The sequence below is a fragment of the Macrotis lagotis genome, chromosome 3, assembly GCF_037893015.1.
Source record: "Macrotis lagotis isolate mMagLag1 chromosome 3, bilby.v1.9.chrom.fasta, whole genome shotgun sequence".
NCBI lineage: Eukaryota > Metazoa > Chordata > Mammalia > Peramelemorphia > Peramelidae > Macrotis > Macrotis lagotis.
Genome location: NC_133660.1, coordinates 58,015,938 through 58,041,325, shown reverse-complemented (window position 1 = coordinate 58,041,325; position 25,388 = coordinate 58,015,938). Strand labels below are relative to the sequence as shown.

General features: G+C 37.4%; 1 protein-coding gene across 2 annotated transcripts in view; it reads right to left on the bottom strand.

Annotated features, from left to right (window-relative positions):
• The window catches only part of PAPSS1 (3'-phosphoadenosine 5'-phosphosulfate synthase 1), a 118,727-nt gene that overhangs the window by 61,263 nt on the left and 32,076 nt on the right, over positions 1–25,388 (bottom strand). For both annotated transcript variants that reach the window (XR_012476902.1, XM_074228742.1), the window contains exons 5-7: positions 15,995–16,113; positions 5,484–5,597; positions 2,925–3,036 (exon numbers count right to left, since the gene is read on the bottom strand). Coding sequence is in view for 1 of the 2 variants with exons in the window: in XM_074228742.1 (XP_074084843.1) it covers positions 2,925–3,036; positions 5,484–5,597; positions 15,995–16,113 (345 nt within the window). In the remaining variant the exon portion in view is untranslated. The remainder of the gene's footprint in view (positions 1–2,924; positions 3,037–5,483; positions 5,598–15,994; positions 16,114–25,388) is intronic.

Genomic DNA, 25,388 nt, shown 5'->3' with positions numbered 1-25,388 from the left:
AACTATCTGTTTAGTGCCCTACCAATCAAAATTCCAAAAAATTACTTTAATGAGTTAGAAAAAATTGTAAGTAAATTCATATGGAGAAATAAAAAGTCAAGAATTGCCAGGAGCTTAATGAAAAAAGTACAAAAGAAGGTGGCTTAGCCCTAATGATCTAAAATTATATTATAAAGCATCAGTCATCAAAACTATTCGGTATTGACTAAGAAATAGAGTGGTGGACCAGTAGAATAGACTAGGTATAAAAGCAGGACATGATTACAGCAATCTGCTGTCTGATAAACCCAGAGGCCAGCTATTGGGATAAAAACTCCCTCTTTGATAAAAACTGTTGAGATAATTGGAAGTTAGTATGGAAGAAACTTAGATTAGACCAACACCTCACACCCTTTACCAAGATAAGATCCAAATGGTTACAGGACTTAGACATAAAAAACAATACTATAAGCAAATCAGATCTATGGAAAGGGGAGCAGCTTATGACTAAGGAAGAGTTGGAGAACATCACCAAAAACCAATTAGATGATTTTGATTACATTAAACTAAAAAGCTTTTGCACAGATAAAACCAATGTAACCAAGATCAAACGAAGTGTAGTAAATTGGGAAACAATCTTTACAGGTAATGATTCTGACAAAGGACTCATTGTGAGATGGATCAAGGACTCATTTCTAAAATATACAGAGAACTGAGTCATATTTTTAAAACAAAATGCCATTCCCCAATTGACAAATGGTGAAAGGATATGCAAAGGCAATTTACAGATGAGGAGATCAAAGCAATCCATAGCCATATGAAAAAATGCTCCAAATCATTAATTATTAGAGAAATGCAAATTAAAGCTTCTCTGAGGTACCACCTCACACCTCTCAGATTGGCCAATGTGACCAGGAAGGATAATGATCATTGTTGGAAGGGATGTGGGAAATCTGGGACACTATTACACTGTTGGTGGAGCTGTGAACTGATCCAACCCTTCTGGAGAGCTATTTGGAACTACACCCAAAGGGCAACAAAAATGTACATACCCTTTGACCCAGCAATACCACTACTGGGTCTATACCCTGAAAAGATGATGAAAAAGGGTAAAAACATTACTTGTACAAAAAATATTTATAGCAGCCCTGTTTGTGGTGACAAAGAATTGGAAATCAAGTAAATGTCCTTCAATTGGGGAATAGCTTAGCAAACTGCAGTATATGTATGTCATGGAACACTATTGTTCTATTAGAAACCAGGAGGGATGGGATTTCAGGGAAACCTGGAGGGATTTGCATGAACTGATGCTGAGTGCAATGAGCAGAACCAGAAAAACACTGTACACCCTAACAGCAACATGGGGGTGATGTTCAACCTTGAAGGACTTGCTCATTCCATCAGTGCAACAATAGGGAACAATTTTAGGCTGTCTGCAAAGGAGAGTGCCATCTGTATCCAAATAAGGAGCTGGAGTTTGAACAAAGGTCAAGGACTATTCCCTTTAATTTAGAAAAAAACAGATATCTTATTGTCTGATCTTGTCACCTCTTAGACTTTTCTTCTCTTCTTTAAGGATGTGATTTCTCTCTCATCATACCCAATTTGGATCAAGGTACAACATGGAAACAAAGTAAAGACTGACAGAGTGCTTTCTGTGGGGGGGTGGGGGGAGGGAAGCAAGAAGCGGGGGGGGGGGGGATTGTAAAACTCAAATAATATCTTTAATAAAAATTAATTTTAAAAAAATTTCATTCATGTTTTTTCTTTTCCTCATGGCTTTTTCTTCCCTTAGTTTCAATTCCTCTTTCACAAAATGACTAACATGGAAATATGTTAAACATGATTGAACACATACAACTTTTACCAGATTGGTTGTTGCCATGGGAAGGGGAAGGGCAGGGAGTGTGGTAGAAAAATATGGAACTCACAAACTTATAAATGGATGAATGTTGAAAACTACATTTGCATGTAATTAGAAAAAAATAAAATAAAATAAATTTGAAAAGCTTGAAAGTATTTCTGCAGATATTTCCTTTATAATATTTAAATACTTCTTGAGAAGAATTTTAAACTTTTCATTAACCATCTTTTTTATTTTAGTTTGATGAAATAAAAGATAATTTAAAATATTGTAACAAACTATTTTTCAATACTTTCGAATCTAAGGACAGGGTAAATAACTATTTAAACCCTAAAAATTATTTTTCCCTAAAAATCAAGAGGGTGCAATTATTTCTGGGAAGCAAAAGCTAATGTGATATAGAAAATGCACCAACTAATGTAGACTAATAGAACCCAAATTCAAATCCCAACTCTGCCAGAAATGGTCATTTAAGCTCCCTAAAATTCAATTTGCTCATCTGTAAAATGAGGGGATAGGACTACATGCAATTTCTAAAGTCCATTCTGAGTCTAGAGCATATAGATCTTTTTACAAGGAAACTTTTATTTATGGATATTTCTGCACTGGAGCAATCTGTTAATTAATAGAGTTGAAAATTCATAACATTCATCAAAGAACAGGAAGAAAAAAGAAAAGGAAATTAATTTTGCTTCTTAGGTTCATATACTGATACATGATTTTTTTTTTTAAAACAGCTAGGTGTCTTAGTGGATAAAGCACTGGCCCTGGAGTCAGGAGGACCAGAGATTAAATCCAGGCTAGACACTTATTAATTTACATAACTATGTGATCTTAGGCAAGTCACTTAACTCCATTGCCTTGCAAAAAAAAAAAAAATAGAAAAAACTAAGTTAAAAATGGAAATCAATGAAAAAAATAAAAATATTTAACTTAAATAAAAAGATATGGCCTTACATGAATTTTCAATATTGAAATATCAGTATACTACTAGGAAAAACTTGAAAATAGAAATCATTAAAAAAATAATGATGATATAATTTCTCTAAATCAAGGCAATACTTAATGTAAAATGTCTCACCATCCAGTAGACAATCAAAATGAAGGCACTGCAGGTATTCCCTCTCTCTCATGAAACCGTTTAGTGGAGTCGCCCAGCCTTCTGCCAAAACCTGCACCCACTGCATGTCCAACTAAAGGAAAGCAAAGACACACAAATCAATTATTTGCCAAAAGTAACCCAATGCTATGACACAAAAGATCGAGCCAGCCATCAATAAATCAATGCTGGGATTGTGCTAAACAAACTATCAGACTTTAAGAACTTTTTTAAAAAAATAAGATCAACTTTACAAAGAAGAATATAAATTTTTCCATAATCTAACAAGCCACACTGAGAACAAAAATCTCCATTTGAGATGAGGGAGCTACTAACTTATATTTTATCTAAATTATCCAGACTGGAAATCAGATTTCTTTGAGAAGTACTGTATAAAGGTGGCTAGGTGGCGCATGGATAAAGCACTGGCACTGGAGTCAGGAGTACCTGGGTTCAAATCCTGTCTCAGTCACTTAATAATTACCTAGCCATGTGGCCTTAGGCAAGCCACTTAATCCCATTGCCTTGCAAAAACCTAAAAAAAAAAAAAAAAAAAAAAAGTACTGTATAAGAAGAAGGGAGGCAGCATAATGCAAGGAGAGCTTGGATATCAGAAAGACCCAAGTTGTGGGATCCTGAGCAAGTCACTTCATCTGTCTGCCTTAGTTTCTTCAACTGTAAATTGGGGATAATAACATTTATCCCAAAGGCTTGTTGTAAGATCAAATGAAATAATAGCTGTGAAGTACCTTGCAACATTAAAAAAAAAAAAAAGGAGACAAAGAATGTTGTAGGGGACAGATTTCAGAAGAAGAACTATAAAAAGGAGAGCAATGAAGAAATAAAGTGGAAGACTGCACTTGCTATTTCTAATGTTTCTAGCAGCAGGAGTGACAAGAATGACAGCAGCAAGCAACCAGATCCAAAGCAGCAGCAGACCTGTTAAAACAGTCCTCTTTCAGAAAGACGTGGTGAGAGTGAGAGACACTGAGAGAAGAGTTTATGTTTATATTGCTCTTTAAAATGTCACAGCTTGGGGGTGGCTAGGTGACACAGTGGATAGAGCACTGGCCCTGAAGTCAGGAGTACCTGAGTTCAAATCCAGCCTCAGACTCTTAATAATTACCTAGCTGTGTGGCCTTGGGCAAACCACTTAACCCCATTGCCTTGCAAAAAACTAAAAAATAAAAAATAAAATAAAATAAAATGTCACAGCTAGCTAGCACAATGCCTAGATAGAGGAATGGATCTGGAGTCAAGAAAATCCAAGTTCACATCTTCTCCCTTCTGTCAGTATCTGGATCTCCTCACCCAGCAGCATCCCTCTGCCAAACTAGGCTCTTTGAGCCTCCCACTGGCATCTCCACGGGGGGATGGCAGGCTTGTGCCAGTAGTTCTTTCACTTCCATCATAGTTGGAAGGATTTACCCATTATGGCTTGGAATACTAAATAAAATATTCTATAAAACCAGTGTCTAAAATGAGAACAGAATTAATATAACTATTTTTATCTGACATTGCTATAGGGATTAGAAGAAAATAGACATGGGTTATTCCACAGGAGACCACATCTTTACTATAAAATAAATGATCAAAAGATGAAGATAATAAAATATCTCCCTGTGATAGCCTTCATTTGACTGAAAAACAATCTGATTTGGCAGGGCAAGACTACTTAAAAGCTCTCCCCCAGCAAAGAACCTGTCATGAATAACTAAAATTGTGAAAAGTTCTTGAGAGAAGTAACAAGTGAAATGTGCTTGATTAGTGGTCCTATGACAGTAATATCAAGAGGCATAAAACATAAGACATGTTTGCCAAAAATGTGTTTCGGAGCAGCTGGGTGGGTAGTGGATAGAGTACTGGCCCTGGAGTGAGGAGGTCCTGAGTTCACATCCAGCCTCAGATACTTAATAACTGCCTAGCTGTGTGGCCTCAGGCAAGCCATTTAACTTCATTGCCTTGCAAAAAAACAAACAAAAATGTTTATCACAGTCCCTAGAGCAGAGCAGGTACTGAATAAATGCTTAGCTCACAAAAAATTAGCATTCCTATGTGCTTTAAGTTGACACTGCTACTCATTTGGATCCCACAACAATATTATAAATTAGGTGCTAAGTAAGGTAGTTACTAAAGTAGGGCTTCCCTTTTAATACAAGATGAAACCAAGAAAACAGGTTAGATGACCTATCCACAATCTCACAATGAGTAAGCGTCTGAGGTGGGGCTAACTTCCGAGCTCCTAGTCTTAACACCTGATCCACTGCATCTCCTAGCTGCCTCCAGCCTAAACTCCAAAGAATTAAAAATTAGTCTCAGACAGAGAAGGCAATAAAGAGACATATGGTGAGGGTGAGCAAGCTATTGCATATCAAACAAGGCTCTACAAAGCAAGAAAAAGGATGTCACAAAAAAAAAGTAAAAACATATGAGTTCTAGTAATTCTGGATACCCTAGTAATGTAAGCTTATGTTATTTCACTAGTAGAGATAGCCACACATATTTTGTCTACAAAGAAAATAAATCTCATCTAACCCCTACCTTATTTATTTTCAATGCTGGTAAAGTTTCTGCATCTGTTTTTGCCAACTGAAGTTTATTTTCTGGAACATACAACTCCTTTACTTCATAAGAGGCATCTACAGGCACAATATCCTATACAAAGAAAAAAAAACAAAAGCAACATTAAATATTTTTCATTTGGTTTACATTTATCGAAAAAGCATTCTTATTGCTATTGAATAACACACACACACACACACACACACACACACACACACACATATATAAATCTCATTTGGATTGAACACTCTGAGGTATACTACATCCCAAAAGTTTGGAGGTTGTTTTTCTTTGTTGGTTTGGGGTTTTTGAAAATACATGTTTCACATGATATAAGAAGTGGCAGATTCCAGAGTAGATTCTTTTATCATGAGTTGTTAAAATGGAAATTTTGTTCCATTCATTCACAGGGCATAATAGATAGGTAAGCTATATCAAGGGTGGGGGGGGGGGAGTACAATGGCAAGAATACAAATCTAATCTGGAAAATCCTATGTAAAAGAGACCCATGAAGAAAGCTAAGATTTGGAGTCTAGAGGATGAAATGGTCTTGAAAAGATCAAGGGAAAACTCATAAGGGCTAGATAAATAGGACCTTCCTCATACATATTATTTGACTGATAGCAGAGCAGAGAATGTTTCATTCTTATGCTATTTATTCCCTCTCCATGCAAGTCCACTAATGTATAAAAGGTACCCATTAACTAAGGGTCAACTTCTTTCTGCTGAATACAATAATCAAAGATGCCTGGGAAGATTTGCATGAATCAATACTAGTATAATAACATTGCAAAAACAAGCATCACTGAAAGATTTAAAAACTCATGAAATCAAGGACAATCATGATGACAAAGGACAAGTGATCTGTTAGGGACATGTTGGACTCAGGTGTATAATGAAATATATATTTTATACTTGGACAATGTGGGGATTTACTTTGCTTGACTATGCTCATTTATTACAAGGAGGTTTTTTTTTTCTCCTCTCTTTTCAATTCAGGGTGGGGGGTGGAAATGAGAGAAAGAAAATGAATGCTTGCTAAATTAAAAATTCAATTAAAAAAATAAATGATTCAATTCCAGAGTATCCCACAAAATGTTCCTATACTACTAGATATGGGTTTTTAAAACTCTTCCTTGGCTATACTTTAGTATTAATTTATAGTCTCAATTTACACCTAATTCTATTTGTCTTTGAAAAAAAGGGCTGTGTTTCAGAATAAAATTTGAGCCCTAAAAACACTACTTAAGTATGTTGAAGCCAATGTTTTCATTTCAAACATGCTCTCCTGTAGAAATAAATACATTAAATTTCTGAATTTGCAATTCACTGTTCTCCAAGAGTATTTACTTTGGTCAAAGAGAGAATAGTGTTTTATGATCATCTCAAATTCTGATGTTATAGTAAGTCCTTTATGGGCAGGTAGCAGGGCACAGTGGAAAGGATCTTGAGATAGAGAAGTTGGATTCAAATCTTGCCCACCGCCTGTATGACTTGGACCAATCACTTAAATTTTCCTACATCTCAGTTTCTTCTTCTGTAAGATATGGAAGTTGTACAGGTCAGCCTCGAAGTCCCATGAATCTCTAGATCTAAGATCTATTAAGCAAACCCATTCTTAAAAGAAAATCATTCTTCTAGGAATGAGAGCTAAAAGCAGATAAGTAAAAGGTAAAAATGTTTTCTTTTCTTTTTAAGTGTTTCTTAGTCTGTTTCTTGGGACAGGTTCTTGGTCACATGAATACAAAATTCTTGATTAAAAAAATAAAGTATATTTTTTAAAACCCCTACTCAGCTCAATTTTCACATTAATTTACAGTCTCAGAATTCAAATACAAAACATTTTTGTTGCCTAAACATTAAAATTAGAGCTAAGAGATCATTTTTCAAAAAGGCACCTAAATTATACTTCTGGAATTAACACAAAGACATAGCATAATAAGAATAAGGCAGAAGGGGAGAGAGATCCTCCAAGCTGCACTGTATTGCTTCCACATTAGAGGCTGAGGCAGGGACATAGACAACTGGTCAAGTAGGAATCTAAAGAAGGGCAAAGGAGGACAAAAAACTCCATTTCTAGCACATTCTAGTGACAAATCATGAGTTATTCAATCTCTAAGAGGGATAAAACCACCTCAAAGAAAAAGTCAGGATATCTGGACAACAGAAATTGAAACTGCTTTCCTGACACACACAAGCTGTCCATTTGCCTTGGGAATTTCTTAGGATCTCCAGACACCCAATCTGCTCTTGGAAACTGTGTGCTCTTTGCAACTTGCACATAAAATAATTTATTTCAGGCAATTTCCCTTAAAACAAAAATAACAGAGCACAGGCCAACCAAGTAGCAAAAACTCACAGGCCTAAATGCCTCACCCCTAACCCCAGCAGCAGAAGGGTGAAACTTTGTAAGAAAACAACTAGGTTTTCCTTAGATGGGCATATCAATCTAGTCTTATCTATGGGTGAGGATCTTTAAAAAGTTAATTCAGAAACCCAAATGAAGACTGACTCTGGGTGGTTTTAGGTCTGTTTTGGATTGGCCCATGATAATGTTCATAGAGGTAATGAAGGCCTAGTGGATAAGAGCCAGTGCCTGTTGGCTATTTGTCCAGTCTCTTAGGAGTCAGAAGCTGGTCATGAATTCAGGTCTCCCGAGTCAGAGGTCAGCTCTTCCCCATCTTGCTCTAAGCTCAAGAACTAAAACAGAGGTGCTCTATTTCCTTCTACTAGAAACTAGTCTGAAGTGAGAGCAATGAGACTTGTAGACAAAAAGCGTTTAAGAAGCATTGGTTACTTCACTGACTAAACAAAGGCTCTATGCTGACTCTCTAGCTTTATCATGCACAGGGAGAAGCTCAGCTGGTCGTTCAACAGATGCCCCCTAGAAATAGTAGCCCGGGTGTTTTCATTTCAATCTCCATAAATAAGCCTCTAACAAGTTAATGAGCACATTGATCCCACATTTTAAAAGTTATCCCTCTGTTTTCTGCACTTTTTTCTTAAGCCAAATATGCCTTTGAACATTAAGACTTTCCTATTTTAATGTACCTATTAAATCTCTATTATCTGAACAGCACCCATCCCAAGCATGCAGACCAACACTGAACATTCTGGCAACACTTGAGAACCAAGTTGCAAAGCCTGGTTTTTATGTGCAGAGTAAAAGACGTTTTAGGGCATTAAACCACCATTTTGTAGAAATACAAACCTTTAAACAATTTATAGCGCCAGTAAAATCTAGATTTAAAAACAGCATTTAAAACATCACTTCAGATTAAAAACAGCAGCAGAAGTCTTACTTCCATCCCAAAAAGACTGGTACAAAGGCAATGCTAGCAGGCCATCTAGTGACCATTTCAAGGTTAGAAATAAATTCTAGCTCAAATTCAGATCCTCATATACACTATCTAATCATATAATCATGGCTCATAAAATTCTCTCTCTCTCTCTCTCTCTCTCTCTCTCTCTCTCTCTCTCACACACACACACACACACACACACACACACACACACACACAATGAGACAAGGGACCAAGGACAAAAGTGCTGCAGATTGAGACTGAACACTAAGAAGTTACCTTCTGGTAGTGACATCCTGAGGTTGGTATACTACTGATAGTTGTGTGAAGAATATATAGCTGATCTCAGACAAAACAAGAGGAAACAAACCAACAACCTTCCCTAATGGAAATACACTAAAAGGAGCGACTTCAAAAACTCCAAAATGCAGTCTCCTCAGAGCACTAAAGTATCCAGAAGGAAAAACTGGCATTCCCACTGCTAGAGTACATGCTACAGCAATGGTAATCAAATCTCTTCATTCATTGGAACATAGATTCCTCTAGGGCAAGGTCTGGTTCATTATTTCTTTATTTCCAGTACATAGCTGAGGGGGTCTTATACACCTTCTCTCCTTGGTTTTCTCTTTCCTTTTCTCTATTCCCACTCCTCTCTCTGAATGTCTCCTTTTCTATCTCTCTGGGTGTCTTTGATACTGTGGGTCTTTGTAAATTAGCAACTGTTCTGTAACTTGTGATTTCTGAGAGTTCCCTAGGCAATGACTGGATAAGTAAACCTAACCAGGGTCACAGAACAAGTAAATATTAAGAGAAAGTTTTGAATTCAGTTTTTCCTGACTCTTGAAATCTGTTATTCACTACATCAAATGTGTGTTATGATTTACCATTTATTACATTGTTCAGATAACATTACTTATTATACTATTTAAATCCAACTTTATGCTGTTAGAGACTATGTGAAGTCAGGATTTACCCTGACCTCAATAACTCCTCAAGAATACTAGAGAAGGTTACAAGGAATTTGGGATTCCACCCAAATCTCAGGTCTTATTTGGGCCCAACCAAGCTTTTGTTTTGAACCTTTATGTTTCAGCCCAAATTTTTTGGTTTTTTGCTTTCTAGTTGCCCTTTTCACATTAATTGTATACATGTGGTTCAAGATTCTTTTTCTAAATACTTTTTAATGTAAACCTTTCAGAAGCTAGTCCAGACTGTATCACACCTCCTTTTCAGCTCATTCTCCTCAACCAAATGACCTAATAAATTTCTTTCTAAAACATTTGGGTTTGTTTTCACAAACAATATCCACTCTCCCTTTGCATGCAGCAAGTGTTTATTGAAGGTCTCTGAGCATCCAAGGGGTCTATCACCCCCTCCCTCCGAAAACAAACAAAAAGGATCGATTTCTTGACTGAAATCGACTGAAATTCTTCATTTGGAAGATATTTTAAAACATAGGTTAGGAAATTCTGTTGCCAAGTTTTTAAAATAAGCAGATAAAGAGTTTTTATAAGCAACAACACACTTAGATCATTTGGCAACAAAATCTCATAAAATAGAAACATTTCAAATTGTTTCCAAGTTTACAGATAAGAGAATTTTTATTACAGGTAAAAACTTATATTATTTGGCAACAAAATTACATAAGGATGGATACATTTCAAATAAGGATAATGTGAGGTAAAATAATTCTCAGAAAATTTTAAAAATGCTTAAGAAATGCTAGCTATTACTATTTATTATTTCCAAATAACCATTTTCAAAATGCTCTCCTTAGCATTTATCCTTTTCATTCATTTCAAAAAGCAGTTATTCTCCTCACACTGTTAAAAACTTGTTTTTATCTTTTGATTTTTTTTTGTTGTTTATTTTAGGTTTCTGCAAGGCAAATGGGGTTAAGTGGCTTGCCCAAGGCCACATAGCTAGGTAATTATTAAGTGTCTGAGACAGGATCTGAACTCAGGTACTCCTGACTCCAAGGCCGGTGCTTTATCCACTACACCACCTAGCCACCCCAAAATTTTTTTTTTATCTTAAAGGAATAGATTGGGGGGGGGGGGGTATTTTTTCCAAACTATCCCCTGGGTCACAAATTACCAATAACTCACTCCTCAACATTGAAACAGTGGGCTTCACTCATATATAAGTATGAGACAATGCCAGACTTCGCCACCAAATAGTCAATGAGGCTCTATGTGGTACAAAAGATTTTCATTGCTCTTTTGTGACTTCTTGTCCTATCTGATTAGACCAGGAGTGGGGAACCTTTTTTTCTGCCAAGGGTCATTTGGATATTTATAACATCATTTGGTGAAATATTGAATTACTTCAACCCCCAAAAAGCTCCTAGATTTACTGAATTTCAAGTCCTGCGGTTGCTTTGGTAATAACAGACCAATACAGCTGAAGGGCTTCTGGTTGTTGGTCCCTAGATTAGACAATTATTGTTTTTACCCTTAATGTGATAATGATGAATTAAAATTATACTCCTCAAAATAAAAGAGTCAGCTCTGCCAATGTTTATTTTTTTAGGGTTTTTTTTTTTGCAAGGCAATGGGGTTAAGTGGCTTGCCCAAGGCCACACAGTGCCATGTTCTTCTTATGCACATTATTAGTATTATCTTCAACAATCAGTTTTTGGGAAAGAATCTTTTTAAGCTGCTTGTCAATTTTATGAGGGTTAGTATAGTTAAAACTAGAAAATCTAACCTAAAAATACACTTAACTGGTCACTTTTAAATTATTATAGGTCACAATACAGTGACAGGAAAAGAAAAAAATGAGGACACCTCCAACAACCCCCTTCACTCAAGGCACCTTAAATACAGGACAGATGGCCATGTGACATACAGACTAAGGAAGGGTGCCAGTGCCAATCCATATATTATGTAGAGGGAGTTCAAAATTTTTTTTTAAATGTAAATAGGCATAATAACCAGATATGTAATTTCATTGTTATGAGAAACTTTGAATGGATAATGAACAGTTACAGAGCTTTTATGATTAAAAGGAAGGATTTGAAATTTGAAAGAGAGGGGGTAGAAGGGAGAAGGGGGGGGAGAGAGAGACAGAGAGACAGAGAGAGTTGTGTACAGAAAAAAAAGAAACATAGCCTATAAAGAAAAAAGGAATTCTGAAGGACTTTGCCATTAATCATTTTAGTTGTAATCATGTCTACAGAATACATACAACCAAAAGTAACTATGGGGGGGTTGTTACATGATCTCTCACAGATTTCAAGAGTTTAACTAATAAAATCAGCCTCACAAGTTTTAGCAATTACTTTGCCAAGAATATTATACATTCTGTACAGCAAAAGGAAAAAATGTTATGAGACTGCTTATAATGTCTGAAACTGAAATTTTTAAAGCAGGAATACTGTTGATCTAAGAAACCAATGCTAATGATGATTAACTGCCTGCTGCACACCAAGTACCACATCAGATCCTAGAGATTCAAGGCCAAAACTAAGCAATACTTGTCTTCAAAGACTTTACATTCAGTGGGAGAATATAACTAGTATGTAGATAAAGTAGAAACAAAATAAATTGAAAATGAAAGCACTAATAAATTGGAGGTTCACTAAAGGTTCTGTGTATGCAATAGAACCTGAGTTGAACGGGGAATTGCTAGGTAGCTAAGGATACTAAGTGGGGTAACTAGGTGGTTCAGTGAATACAGTGCCAGGGCTGCAGTCAGGAAGTGTGATCTAGCTGAATTCAAATCTGGTCTCAGTCACTTACTAGCTGTGTGACCCTGGGCAAGTCCCCTAACTCAGTTTCCCAATATGCAAAATAAGATAGAGAAGAAAATGGCAAATCATACTATCTTCGCCAAGAAAACCCCAAATGGGCTCACAAAGAGTTGTGACTGAAGTGACAGAACAACAACAAAGTATTATAAGAAATAAAGTTTAGGGGGCAGCTAGGTGGTGCAGTGGATAGAGCACAGGCCCTGGAGTCAGGAGGACCTGAGTTCAAATCCAGCCTCAGACACTTAATAATTACCTAGTTGTGTGGCCTTGGGCAAGCCACTTCACCCCCATTGCCTTGCAAAAACCTTTAAAAAAAAAAAAAAAGAAAGGTTAGGATGGAGTGAAACCAGACCAAAAGAGGGTAGCTCTTCCCCATTTTGGGGAACGGCCATTTTGGCTGAATTACACAGTCCATAAAAAAGAATGATAAGAAGTAAGTCTGGGAAGGTAGGCTGAAGTCATTTTATGGCAGATTTTCATTATCAAGCTACAGATTTTAACCAGAGAGTTGGGGGGGGGGGGGCAGTGCAGGTCAGGGAGCCCCAGAAAGCTTTTTTAGGTAGGAATATGAGACACCTAATGCTGAAAAGTAACAGGGTTTCTTTCAAAGTTTCTCCTCTTAAACCCTTGGTGAACAATTTCTCTGGATAGGAGGTGGCACAGATGTAGACACATAGCAGGGATTTTCTTTATTAATAATGGGTTACAAGGGGCAGGTAGGTGGTTAGAGCACCCTCTGCAAGAGGACCTGAGTTCAAATCCAGCGTCAGATACTTACTAATTACCTAACTGTATAACCTTGGGCAAATCACTTAACCACATTGCCTTAAATAAAAAATTTAAAAAAAATAATGAGTTACAGTTCTTACTAGAAATACTATCCATGCAGACTCACCCACAGTAACTCGGGATTCCATACAATTATTAAAGAAATTAATTTCCTCCCTGCAGAATGGGATTTTATTTCAATTAATAATCATTTATTAAGTGCTTACTATGTACCAGGTTATGAGTCAGTCACAGGAAATTCAAAATTAAAGAATGGAAAAAAAAAATCACTCTTCTTAAGGAGCTTTCTCTGTAGTCCTACTTTAGCATTTCATTGGGGCTGGTAACAAAGTACAGTGGTAGGAGGTCCTCTACCAAGGTCAAGTACAGGTCTGCCAAAGAATTCCTGCAGAAGGCCTCCCACCGGCCCTCTTCTGCTAAGTCTCTTCTCCTAAAATGAGGAAATTTTTTTTAATATTTTGACAACTACATCTCAGCTCAGTATAATTTCTAGAACAGGAAAGGCATGAATGCATATTGACTGACTGATAGAACTGGTTTCCTTTACAATCCTATGTATTTTATTTTATGCATCTAAAACATTATTCTGAGAAGGGGACATTCAAAAGGGTCTACAACACACCCAAAAAAAGGTTAAGAGTGACCTAAGACCATCTCCCATTTATATTTGGTATGTATGCAATCACTACCATGCTATCTCCCCTATTAGAGTGCCTTTTTTTGTATTCCAAGTGTCTGACCTACAATAAGTGCTTAATAAATACTTGCTGACTTCACTTGCTGAATTGCAGGGATCCATGTTATTTCTTATAGCCTGCTTCTTTGCCTGGCAAACATTAAGCATTTAATAAATGTTTGCTGACTTCAGCTTTATCAAATTGTGGCTATGTTGAGGAATTATTGAAGCATCTTGTTGTGCTGAGGTCACGGGCTGGGGAGGCCCCTTGCAGACAGTAAGTACTAAATCCTGGCCAGGGGACTCCTGCTGCCCAAGGATAAAGCAAGCTAAGTTCAGAGAGTTCAGAAGTCACCGAAGTAGCCTGGGGATGGTGCATCTGGAGCCGTCACAACTGGAAGCCATCCCCACAGATCTGCTCTGGACCGGAACACTATGACAAAGAACAAACCATTTAGCCCTGGAGAATCCATTGTCTTATCCACAGAACAGGAAAGCAAAAGATACCTTCCTAATGGGGGAAGGGGAGTAGAAGGTAGAAAGGAGCAAATAAGACAGCTCAGAAGAAAATGTTTTATGAACTGAGAATATGACAAGGAAAGAACATCCGCAATTGCCTGAAAAATGACTTATCTGTCACTTACTTCCATTCTCAGTCTGCCTCAAGTCCTCCTCTGAAAAGTAATGGGGATTGAAGGAAGCATTATACAAAGGAAAGAGTACTAATTTGATTCACAAAACCTGAGTTCAAATCCTACCTGATTCTTATTCATCTGTTTAACCTCAGACAAGTCATGTAACTTCCCTGGTCCTCAGTTTCCTCATCTATAAAATGAGAGCATTGTGCCAGACAGATTCTTGAGTTACCTTCCATCTCTAAATCTATACATTAGGAAAACTTATTGTCATTAAATCAGGATCTTATCATTAATTTTCTTAGGGGAAAAACAAATTACTTGATCACTGAAGTAAAAACTCAATATAATTATAATAATCATTTTATGAAAATATTTATCTTGGATACCATAACTAAATCTGAGTCCCGAAATTTTGAAAAGGAAAAGGATTTTTTACAGCAGTTCTTTTTTGCAAAGAACTGGAAATTGAGGGGATGTCTATCAGTTAGGAAATGGCTGAAGAAGTCATGGTATATGATTGTGTGGATCACTATTGCCTTATAAGAAATGATGAGCAGAATGATTTCAGAAAAACCCAAGAAGATTCATATGAACTAATGCAAAATGATATGAACAGAACCAGGAGAACACTATAAACAGTAACAACTATATTATAATGAAGACCAACTGAAAAACTTAGCTATTCTGATTCAGAAAATGATCCAAAACAATTCCAAAGGACTCTTGATGAAAAATGGTATCTACCTTCAAAGAACAGATGAATTGTGTGCAAACTGAAGCATATTTTTCCCCTTTATTTTTCATGCTTTTTTTTTACAGCATGTCTCATACCTAAGTGTTTTGCATGACTTCATATGAATAATGGGCATCCTATTGCATTCCTTTCTTAATGTGGGAGGGGCTGGAGGAGAGAGAATTTTGAAGTCAAAAATTTTTAAAATGAATTTAAAAATAAACATTAAAAAATTAAATGATATTTCCCTCAGGCCAAAAGTCATATTGACATTAACTCCATGATTAATATCAAATGAGAATTTTGACAATTAGACACCTCTTGATTTTTCTCATTGGAAAAAGAAATCAAAAAATAAAACATTCAAAAATTTTTTTTAATTTAGTGGAGTCCCTCGTGAATTTAAATTTTGTTCTTTTAACTCATGCAAAATCCATAAATTTTTAAAATAACAATTCATGACCTTGTACATACAACCTGTGTTTTGTCTCAGACTCTGATTTTTCCATTTTTTTCACTTCTGTGGGAAGAAAGGAGAGAAAGTATACAGAAAAAGCACACTTGATTCTTAATGTCCCCTTCCTTAACCTCTCCTTACCCTTTCTTGTAGCAGCTCTACAACTTGCTGGATGCAATCATTCACATCACAAGAATCAGTTTTCAGCACCAATTCAGGGGCTTCCGGTTTTTCATATTCAGAATCAATCCCAGTGAAGCCTATTAATAAAAGTGGAGAGAAAAGAATTTATTACACACACACACACACACACACACACACACACACACACATACACACAAGTTCTCCTGCTTAGACTCACTGCTAACTGATCCCAGCGTTGACAGTCACACTTTGGTCATGAGTAGGTACACAACAAAAGGAAGCCCAAGTCACTGAGATAACATTTCTGCAAAGTATAGCAGGGTTGGTTGGTTTTTCATTTGGATGGCTTTATGGGAGGAAAGGGGCTGCTTTGCTTTATTTCTTCATTAAATATATGTATCAAAATACAAATTTATATAACTTCCTTGACAGTCTGAGAAGTCAGCTAGGCACCAAGGATGTAATGAATGAAGCAATACATCCTGTAGGAGCATACACTCCAACAAGGGAAACAAGAAAGGTGTATATGAAAATATACAAAATAAAAATAAAAGTAAAAAAAACAAATAAGTACAAGTAGTTAAATATAAACTAATTTGAAAAGGACAGCACTAGAAAGCTAGGGGGATTAGGAAAGGCTACCTGCAGAAATCATGTGTCACTGCATGTTGAAGAAAGAAAGAGACCACTTGGAGCAGAAATGAGGAGAAGGTATATTACAGGTATGAAGAAATAGCTAGTGCAAAAGCAAAGAAACAGGAAATTTTGCATATATGTGCAAATGTGTGTTTAAAAGAAAATGCCAATTTGGCTGGATCCTTAGACAGAGCCAAGGGAAGCACAGAATTTAATCGTTCTTTCCTGAGCCCAAAGAAGTCAAGTATTATAAGTGGAAGCTAATACAGCAGTGCCAACTCCCTATCAAATTTGCTTGCATATTATCCACCATCAATGAGGCTTCCTTATGCCAGGAAACACATTAAGATCTTAGATTAAAAAGACCAAGTCTCCTACAATCTAGGCTCATCTCCAGTTATCCTGAGTCATATCTGGCCATGGCCTCCCAGATGGTTGTGGAGGAGAAAGTGAGGCTGATGACTTTGCACAGCCCCCCCCCCCCCATTCAATTCCAATTCACTTGCATGTCATGGGATCACCTCCCTGATGTCATGGTCTTTTTCAAGAACAAAGGACAAATAACAACACTAACTACTACATCTCTTTCTAACCAATTAGTATATGATAAAGGAGCAAAAATCAAAAACATAAACATAAGATAAATTTGCCATCCACTCTCACAAATTACATTAAAACCAAATATAAATGATTTGTGAACTATCAGTAAAATTTATAATTAAAAAGGCAACATGCCATACTAGAGTTCTAGTATTAGAATGAGGAAAATTAGGGTTCAAATCCTAACTTTGACAGAAACTGAGCAAATCACTTAAAATTGTTTCCCGCATTTCTGAGGACTTAGCAAGTAAATCACAATCAGTTTGGAATTTGCAAGAAAAATGTTTCCACATCAGGAGATCCCCCCATTAAAAATCAGAGACTCTGCATGCTACTAGACATGTACTAATAATGATTAAGAGAAACAAGTGAGAATAAACTATTTTCAAGAAGAAAAGCTGACCTCTTTCTACTAACTTTGCACAAAGGACCCATGGAAAGTAACTCTTCATGTCCTAGACAATACTTGAAAATTCTAAGTGGGCCATAAACCCCTACCCAACCTTGGTAGCATCTCATTCTATATTTAGTCACTTTGGGATGCAGTTAGTAAAAACTTTAAGGAATCAGAAGTAAGCTCTTTAAATTCATTATCATTAAGGCAAACCACTTCTCAAAGTGTTCATTAGGGGCGGCTAGATGGCACAGTGGATAAAGCACCAGCCCTGTTGTCAGGAGTACCTGAGTTCAAATCTGGCCTCAGACACTTAATAACTGCCTAGCTGTGTGACCTTGGGCAAAGTCACTTAACCCCATTGCCTAGCAAAAAGAAATAAATAAGTCAAAGTGTTCATTAAAACCTTCTATTCAGTCAAGCAAATCTTTATGATGTGCACCATTATTTGTGGGAAATTAGAGACAAAGAGAAATAAAACACAGTCCCATTCCTCAAAGGTTAATAATTTAATTTCAGCCAGGCCTCAAAACAAACTCAAATACTAAAGAAAAACTGTTAGAAGGAGGGCTTACAATCCTCTCCAAATGTATTATTTTCAGATCATGATATAAACCAATTTCAAAAGATCTGTGATATTAATGATGAAGAGAATTAAGAACATAGGAAATTTATAATTAGAAACAAATTCTGTAATCTTTAATGATATTAAATTTTGTTAATTGTGAAAAGCCATTTGCTCCTGAGATATAAACTGACCCCTATGGTTTCACTGTTAAATGTAAAATTTGTACCCCCTCCTCATTCCTCCTTCACCCAGCAACATGAGACAGGAAGAACCAGTGCCTAGCAAGGCCATTGGAGGAGGTACCTGGCCCAGTTGCTAGACCACTCCCCTAGTACCAAATCACTACAGAAATGTATTTAAGAAGCAGCACTGCCCCTTTTTAAGTTCTTCTTGACTTCCAACCTGCAGGATGGCTTTCTCTCACTTTCTTTCTGAGGCCTGTGATCCCAACTGAGGTCTTCTGGGGAACCATGGGCCCCCCCCCATGCCATGTGGCTGGACTAAGTCAGCCTTCATAGTTTCCTGTCCTCCCCCACACACACACACACTCACTCTCACTCAGACTTCACCTAGCCAGTCCTCAAAGTGCTTACTGCTTTTCTAGGACTTTGTAATAAATCCTGAGCAGTTTTGAAATCCTAGGGAGCATGTGAATTTCTTCAGTTTTCAGTAACCCTGAATCTTCTATCTTTAATTGGCGACCCTCAAATCTCATCTACAAAATTAATATGGACATGATAAAACCTTCCCCAAGAATGTCACAACTCAGTATCTTGGATCAAAAATTCTTAACCTGAGATCTCTGACCTTTTTTTTTTGGAGGGGGGGAAGTTAATATTTTGGAAACTAGTTTTCTTTGTAAATCTCGATTTTAAAATTTTTATTTAATGCATTTAAAAACATAATTCTGGGGGCGGTTAGGTGGCTCAGTGGATAGAGCACTGGCCCTGGAGTCAGGAGTACCTGAGTTCAAATCCGACATTTAATAATTACCTAGCTGTGTGGCCTTAGGCAAGCCACTTAACTCCATTTGCCTTGCAAAAACCTAAAGAAAAAAAAAAAAAAACATAATTCTGAAAAGGGATCCACAGACTTCACCAGAATCCAGAAGGGTGGCAGTGGTCCAAAGAAATGTATCATTGCCCTTTAGTCTTCTAGTGGTGAATACAATAGAGACTTAGGAGGGAAAACTGACTGTGGTTAGAACATTTACTCACTAAAAAGGAAGACTTTCTACTGTTAAGTACCCCTCAAGTGACCTCAATAAAGTGACTCTGGGAGTAGCCTAGGTGGCACAGTGACTAAAGTCAGGAGGACCTGAGTTCAAATATGGACTCAGACAACTTAATAATTATCTAGCTATGTGACCTTGGGCAACTCACTTAACCCCATTGCCTTGCAAAAAAAAAAAAGCCTGAAAAATAAAGTGACTGTTTCTCTGATTCCTCTTCAAGAATGAGAGAATCACATTGACTCATTCCATATTTAAATACAAAATTCTCTAAGGAAAGATAACATCCATCTCCCAAATGCCAATGACAACCACTAATGGAAAAGCTTTTGAAGAGTGCAACAGAGACAGATTTGGAAGGAACCTTAATACTCACTAGTTCAAGCTCCAGTTGCAGAGGTTTCCTCTTACAGCACCTATGACACAGGATTACCTGTCTCCCCTCCCTGGGCCCCCTTGAAAATCTCCAGGGACAGCAGTTGCACTGCTTTGCCAAAGTAATCTATTACATTACTGAACTGATCTAGTTATTCTTTATTTCATAAAGATCATTGCTTCACCATGCACAATTGTTAAAATGGTTTTTCCCTCTTTCCCAGTGGGATTGGGGGTAGAGAAATAGATTTTAACCTAAAAAAAGATCATTAAAAAAGTTTCAAATATCTATAATTTTGTCACTATAGGCACAGATTATTATTTCTGTGACAGCAAACAAAATGATCACAGAATTAGAGCTGGACCACAGAGGTTATTAAATGCAACAGCCTCATTTTATAGAATAGAATCTGAGGAAATGAAACTTTAAGTGATTTGCCTGAGACCACACAGCTAGTAAGTGTCTGGGAAGAATGTGAATTCAAGTCTTCCTGCCTTGAGTCATTAAGTTCCACATAGTCCCTGTGACTGGTCCAGTTCGGTGATGATTGCCTCCCAAGTTAGACTGTTCTACAGACATTACACATACACAATCTGGTCTGGGACTTTCAGTTCTTTCATCTCTATAAGACATGCAGTCAGCCATCCACTAGCACAGTCTTCAAGAACTGAAGTTCACCTCTAAACTGGGATGAGGTTTCAAAAGAAAACTTTAGGAGAAGGCTAAACTGCTTCCAGTCACTTCCAGCAATCCCTGATTCTAGAATCCTGGGATCAAAACAGACAAGTCTACATTCTCTTTACTATGGTCTTTCCTTAAACAGCTTAAGAAAGTTCTCAGACCCTCCCCAGCTGCTAAGCATCTTCAATTCCTTCAATTCTGCACCATCTGAGATGGTTTCCTGATCCCTCATCTTCTAAACTGGTTAATCTAGTCATTTAAGATGTGGTGCTTAGGGGCAGCTAGGTGGGCAGTGGATAGAGCACTGGTCCTGGAGTCAGGAGTACCTGAGTTCAAATCTGGCCTCAGACACTTAATAATGGCCTAGCTGTGAGACCTTGGGCAAGTCATTTAACCCTTAAAGAAATAAAATAAATGAATGAATGAATGAATGAATAAATAAATAAATAAGATGTAGTGCTGAGAATTCAACATAAGACTCCGGATGTGGCCTTGACCAGTTCAGAGCACTATAAGATGGCTATAAATTCTTGTCATCTGGAGCCTGAACTTAATCTACTATTGCAGTTTGCTGATAAAGTCTACTACTTAGCTCTTTAAGCTATCAACCCACACAGGCAGCAATATGGCAGAATCAATGAGATGCTGATCTTGGAATCATAAAGTGTCTGCTCTCAGATTCTTACTAACCTCTCTGTCTCACCTAGCCTCTATTACCAATCTCCTTTGTAACATAAGGAAAATAATAACTACTTCTCAAGATAAGAGTCTGCACTTTATGCATATAACGTACTTTGTAAATCTTAAAACATTTCTGAAGAGCCTTGATGATATGACTCTAAAGATCTAACTCTAAACGGTCAAGGTCTCCCATTGATCATCAACTATCCTGACCTTACTATGTCAGGCCACTAGGTTCTACCTGAGAAAGGGAAAATGGCTTCTTTGAACAAAACTCCTCACTTCAATCAACTGGATCTGCAAGTCATGGCATCCCTATCCTGAAGTCATGGTCTTCTTCAATACTAAAGGAGAGCTACTAAAGCAGGTCTACCCCCAAACTGCATTCATACAGGGAATTTTTTGAATAATGAAGAACTTTATCTTTTTTTTTTTTTTTTTTTTTTTGGTTTTTGCAAGTCAATGGGGATAAGTGGTTTACCCAAGGCCACACAGCTAGGTAATTATTGTTGGAGGTCGGATTTGAATTCAGGTATTCCTGACTCCAGGGGCTGGTGCTCTATCCACTGCACCACCATAAAGCCCACAAAGAACTTTAATCTTGTGGTTTTTGGTCTGGAGGTCAAGTCTGTGATGTTCACTCTTAACTCTTGATCCTGTCATTTATCATATAACATCATATTGTATTCCTAACATCATTCAAATCATTCATATAAAAAACACTGAACAGGTACAGCCAAGGAGAGCAGAGCCCCTTGGATCTGACCTAGAAATAGGAAAGCTCAAATGGCTTCAAAATCTGCCCAAGAAAAATTATGATCTTCTAATCTGACCATCAGAGCAATAAAAATATTCCTGCAAATTATTTACAGAAATTGCTATTTTTTTGCAAATCTAGTTCTAAATTCTAGGATACTAAGACTATAGAATGAAAAAGCATGAAGTAGTGGACTGAGTATGAAGTCAGAGTTAAGAATCAATCCCAAATTTGAATCCTGCCTCAGACTTGATGGAATTACCTACTGCTCCCTAAATTCCTCTCAATCTTCGTTTCCTCATCACACACTTGTCCCAGAGAGTTGCTGTGAGGAACAAACCTCCTGCATAAGGAGCTCTGCAAAACTTGGCCATGGCATCTCTAAAGGTCAGGGTCTACAGGACTGCTATCCAGGTGGGGCACTGGGTCTTGGAAGCCAGGATCCTAGAACTCAAATCCAGTCCAGTCACTCAGCTGTATGACCCTGGACAAGTCAGATTCTAACCTGTCTACCTCAAATTCCTCTTTTGTAAAATGTCTCAGGGTCAGCACAAGGATAAAATGGTATTTGTAGAGTGCTTTGGTAGACTTAAAGAGCTATATAAATGCCAGCTGAGCAAAGAAAATTTCCAAAGAATATTACCTCTGAAACTGACTTGATTCCTAATTGTTTTATTCTTTGATTTTCTAAAAGTTCACCAACCACCAGGTGATAATATATTCTAGAATTTTGTCAGAAATTTATATTAAAGGACAGCTAGGTGGCACAATAGATAAGAGCACAGGCCCTGGAGTCAGGAGGACCTGAATTCAAATCCAGCCTCAGTCATTTAATAATTACCTAGCTGTTGTGGCCTTGGGCAAGTCACTCTTAACCCCACAGCCTTAAAAAAATAAAAAATTTTTAAAAATTTATGTTAGGATGTGGCTAGTCATTAGCTTCCAGAAGGATGCCAGGAGACATTTGCACATCCAAATCTCCTGGCACCTTCCACTTTCCAGATTTTTCAACAAGTCCTCACTTTACATAACATTTGTCAAGACCAGTTTTGTGGGAGACACTGCTAGGTGCCCAGGACACAAAGATGTAAAGGAGTTCCCTTCCCCAAAGACTTTAAAATCGACTAAAGGGGAATACAAAAGGTATTTCAGAGAAGTAGAATAGAAGTTGGGTGTGAGGGGAACCAGAGAGAGGATGAATGAGGAAAGGATTCATAGAGGAGACAAGACTCAAACCAAGTCTTGAAGAAAAACAAGAAACCAGGGGGCAGAGAGAAGTGGCAAGTTTCAGGAATGGAATAGCTTCTACAATTGCATGAAAGAGAACACATTCAACTTGAGAAACAGCAGACAATCCAGACATTTAAAAAAATGGAAAAAGTGGGTAAAGCTGAAAAGGAAAGTAAGAAGAGGATACAGAGGCTTAAATTCAAGAGTTCTTCTACTAAGATCTTTACAAATATTATCTATCTGATAAAAGAGAAACTAAGAGGGGTATGATTACTATCTCCATTTTTCGGTTGCAGAATGTGAGACAGACAGGAATTAAGTATCTTACCCAAGATTGACGCAATATTCTAACTATTTCTCCACCTTGAGAGTGGGCCCCATTTCCTATCTGTCTTTCTGAGGCCACTGTTGGACACATTTCTGGTCCAGATAAGCTTTTTCATCACAACAGAAAATCCCCAAGTAAATAACTCCCTCTGCTGATGTAGATCAGCAAACAAATGACCAGCAACTTGTAACCAAAAAGAGTAGCCTGGAGTCACTGAGCAGCCAGTGACCCACCAGTGCCTTTCACCTGAACATGGGAAGGGGTTTTCCTGACTTTTAGGACCAGCTCTCTATCCAGTTCTTGCTACACATAGTCATTTTCTCCAAAAGTTCTGATTCCTTCCATACCACAGACCAATTTCTCCTTGAGAAGAAGCAAGCTTCTCCTCAATGCTTCCTCCATTACCCGAGATACTCAAAAGTCAGGGAAATCAAGGAGAGATCCACTGTCTAAATATTTAAAAAAACAAACTTCCAGCAGGGATCAAAGGAAAAGCACCACTTGAATTGGAGACAGTGTTAACTCAGAGTTCAGAAGATATAGGTTCAAATTCCACCAGACCTAACAGGTGATTTCACTCTGCTAATCCTCAGTTTCTTCATCTGTAATTAGAGTTGTTGAGAATCAAATGAGATAGCTTCAAAGAACTATGTATGGGCAGCAGCTAGATGGCATAGTGGATAGAGCACCAGCCCTGGAGTCAGGAGGACCTAAGTTCAAATCCAACCTCAGACACTTAATAATTACCTAGCTATGTGGCCTTAGGCAAGTCACTTAACCCCACTGGCTTAAATAAAAATAAAATTTAAAAGAAAAAACTATGTATATGCTTGTTATTATTGTTGTTATTAAAGATAATATTTGGGATTTTTCCTGCTTTCCCCCAGTATTATAATTTTTTGCTCAGAGACACAGGGGAAATGATTCAGAGGTGTTCTTAGGCAAGGCAATAAGAAATGTGTCCTGTCAGAGGGAACTAGGATCTAATTAAAAGTGGGCAAAGTAGGGGGTATCTAGGTGGCACAGTGGATGAGCACTGGCCCTGGAGTCAGGAGTACCTGAATTCAAATCCAGCCTCAGACACTTAGTAATTACCTAGCTGTGTGACCTTGGGCAAGTACTTAACCCTAGTGCCTTGCAAAAACCTAAAAAAAAAAAGTGGGCAAAGTATACTGCTGGGTCCAAAGTCCATAATTCCTAAAATGCTCCCAGTTTCTACCCCTGGTTTCTACCTTTGTCCAATGACAAAGGAGTACATCTGGAGAAAGGCAATAGGTAGGTAAAGGGACTGAAGATTAGACCACAAGGAATGAAGGAACCAAAAATGATTAACAAAAGTTGGGAGCGAGTGGAGCCCAGATGGAGGCGTGAAGGCAGGAATTCCCAAAACCTTGTTCCCCAAAAAAGACCAAACTGTTCCTTGAGATTCCAGTCAGTGATCTATAAATTTTAGACCAAAATTCTTACAAATTTTATATGCAAATCTATATATAAAGACAAAAAAGGTCCAAGACCCAACCCCAAGGAACTTTCAGATTTCAAAATTTAGGAATTTTCTTCACTATTATATGAACTACAACTCTCTTCCCTGAAAAAGAAAGTCACACTGGTTTGCCACTTGATCTACATTCTAGGCTTCTAAAGAAGTGGACTTTCTCCAATCTGCAGACCATCTACTCCTCTAGAATCTTGATCTCAGGAAAATAATTCCCACCAACTAATTCTTCATTGAACACCATGCTGCATACTGAAGACAAAGATAAAAATGTCTGTCCTCAAGAAGTATTGTATCCTAACAGGGTAATAACACACACAAATACAATGCACGATGGGTGGAGAAGAGCACTACTGGGTAAGAAAGGGAAGGGGAGAAACAGAAAGATTCAGGAAAGGCTTTATATGTACATGG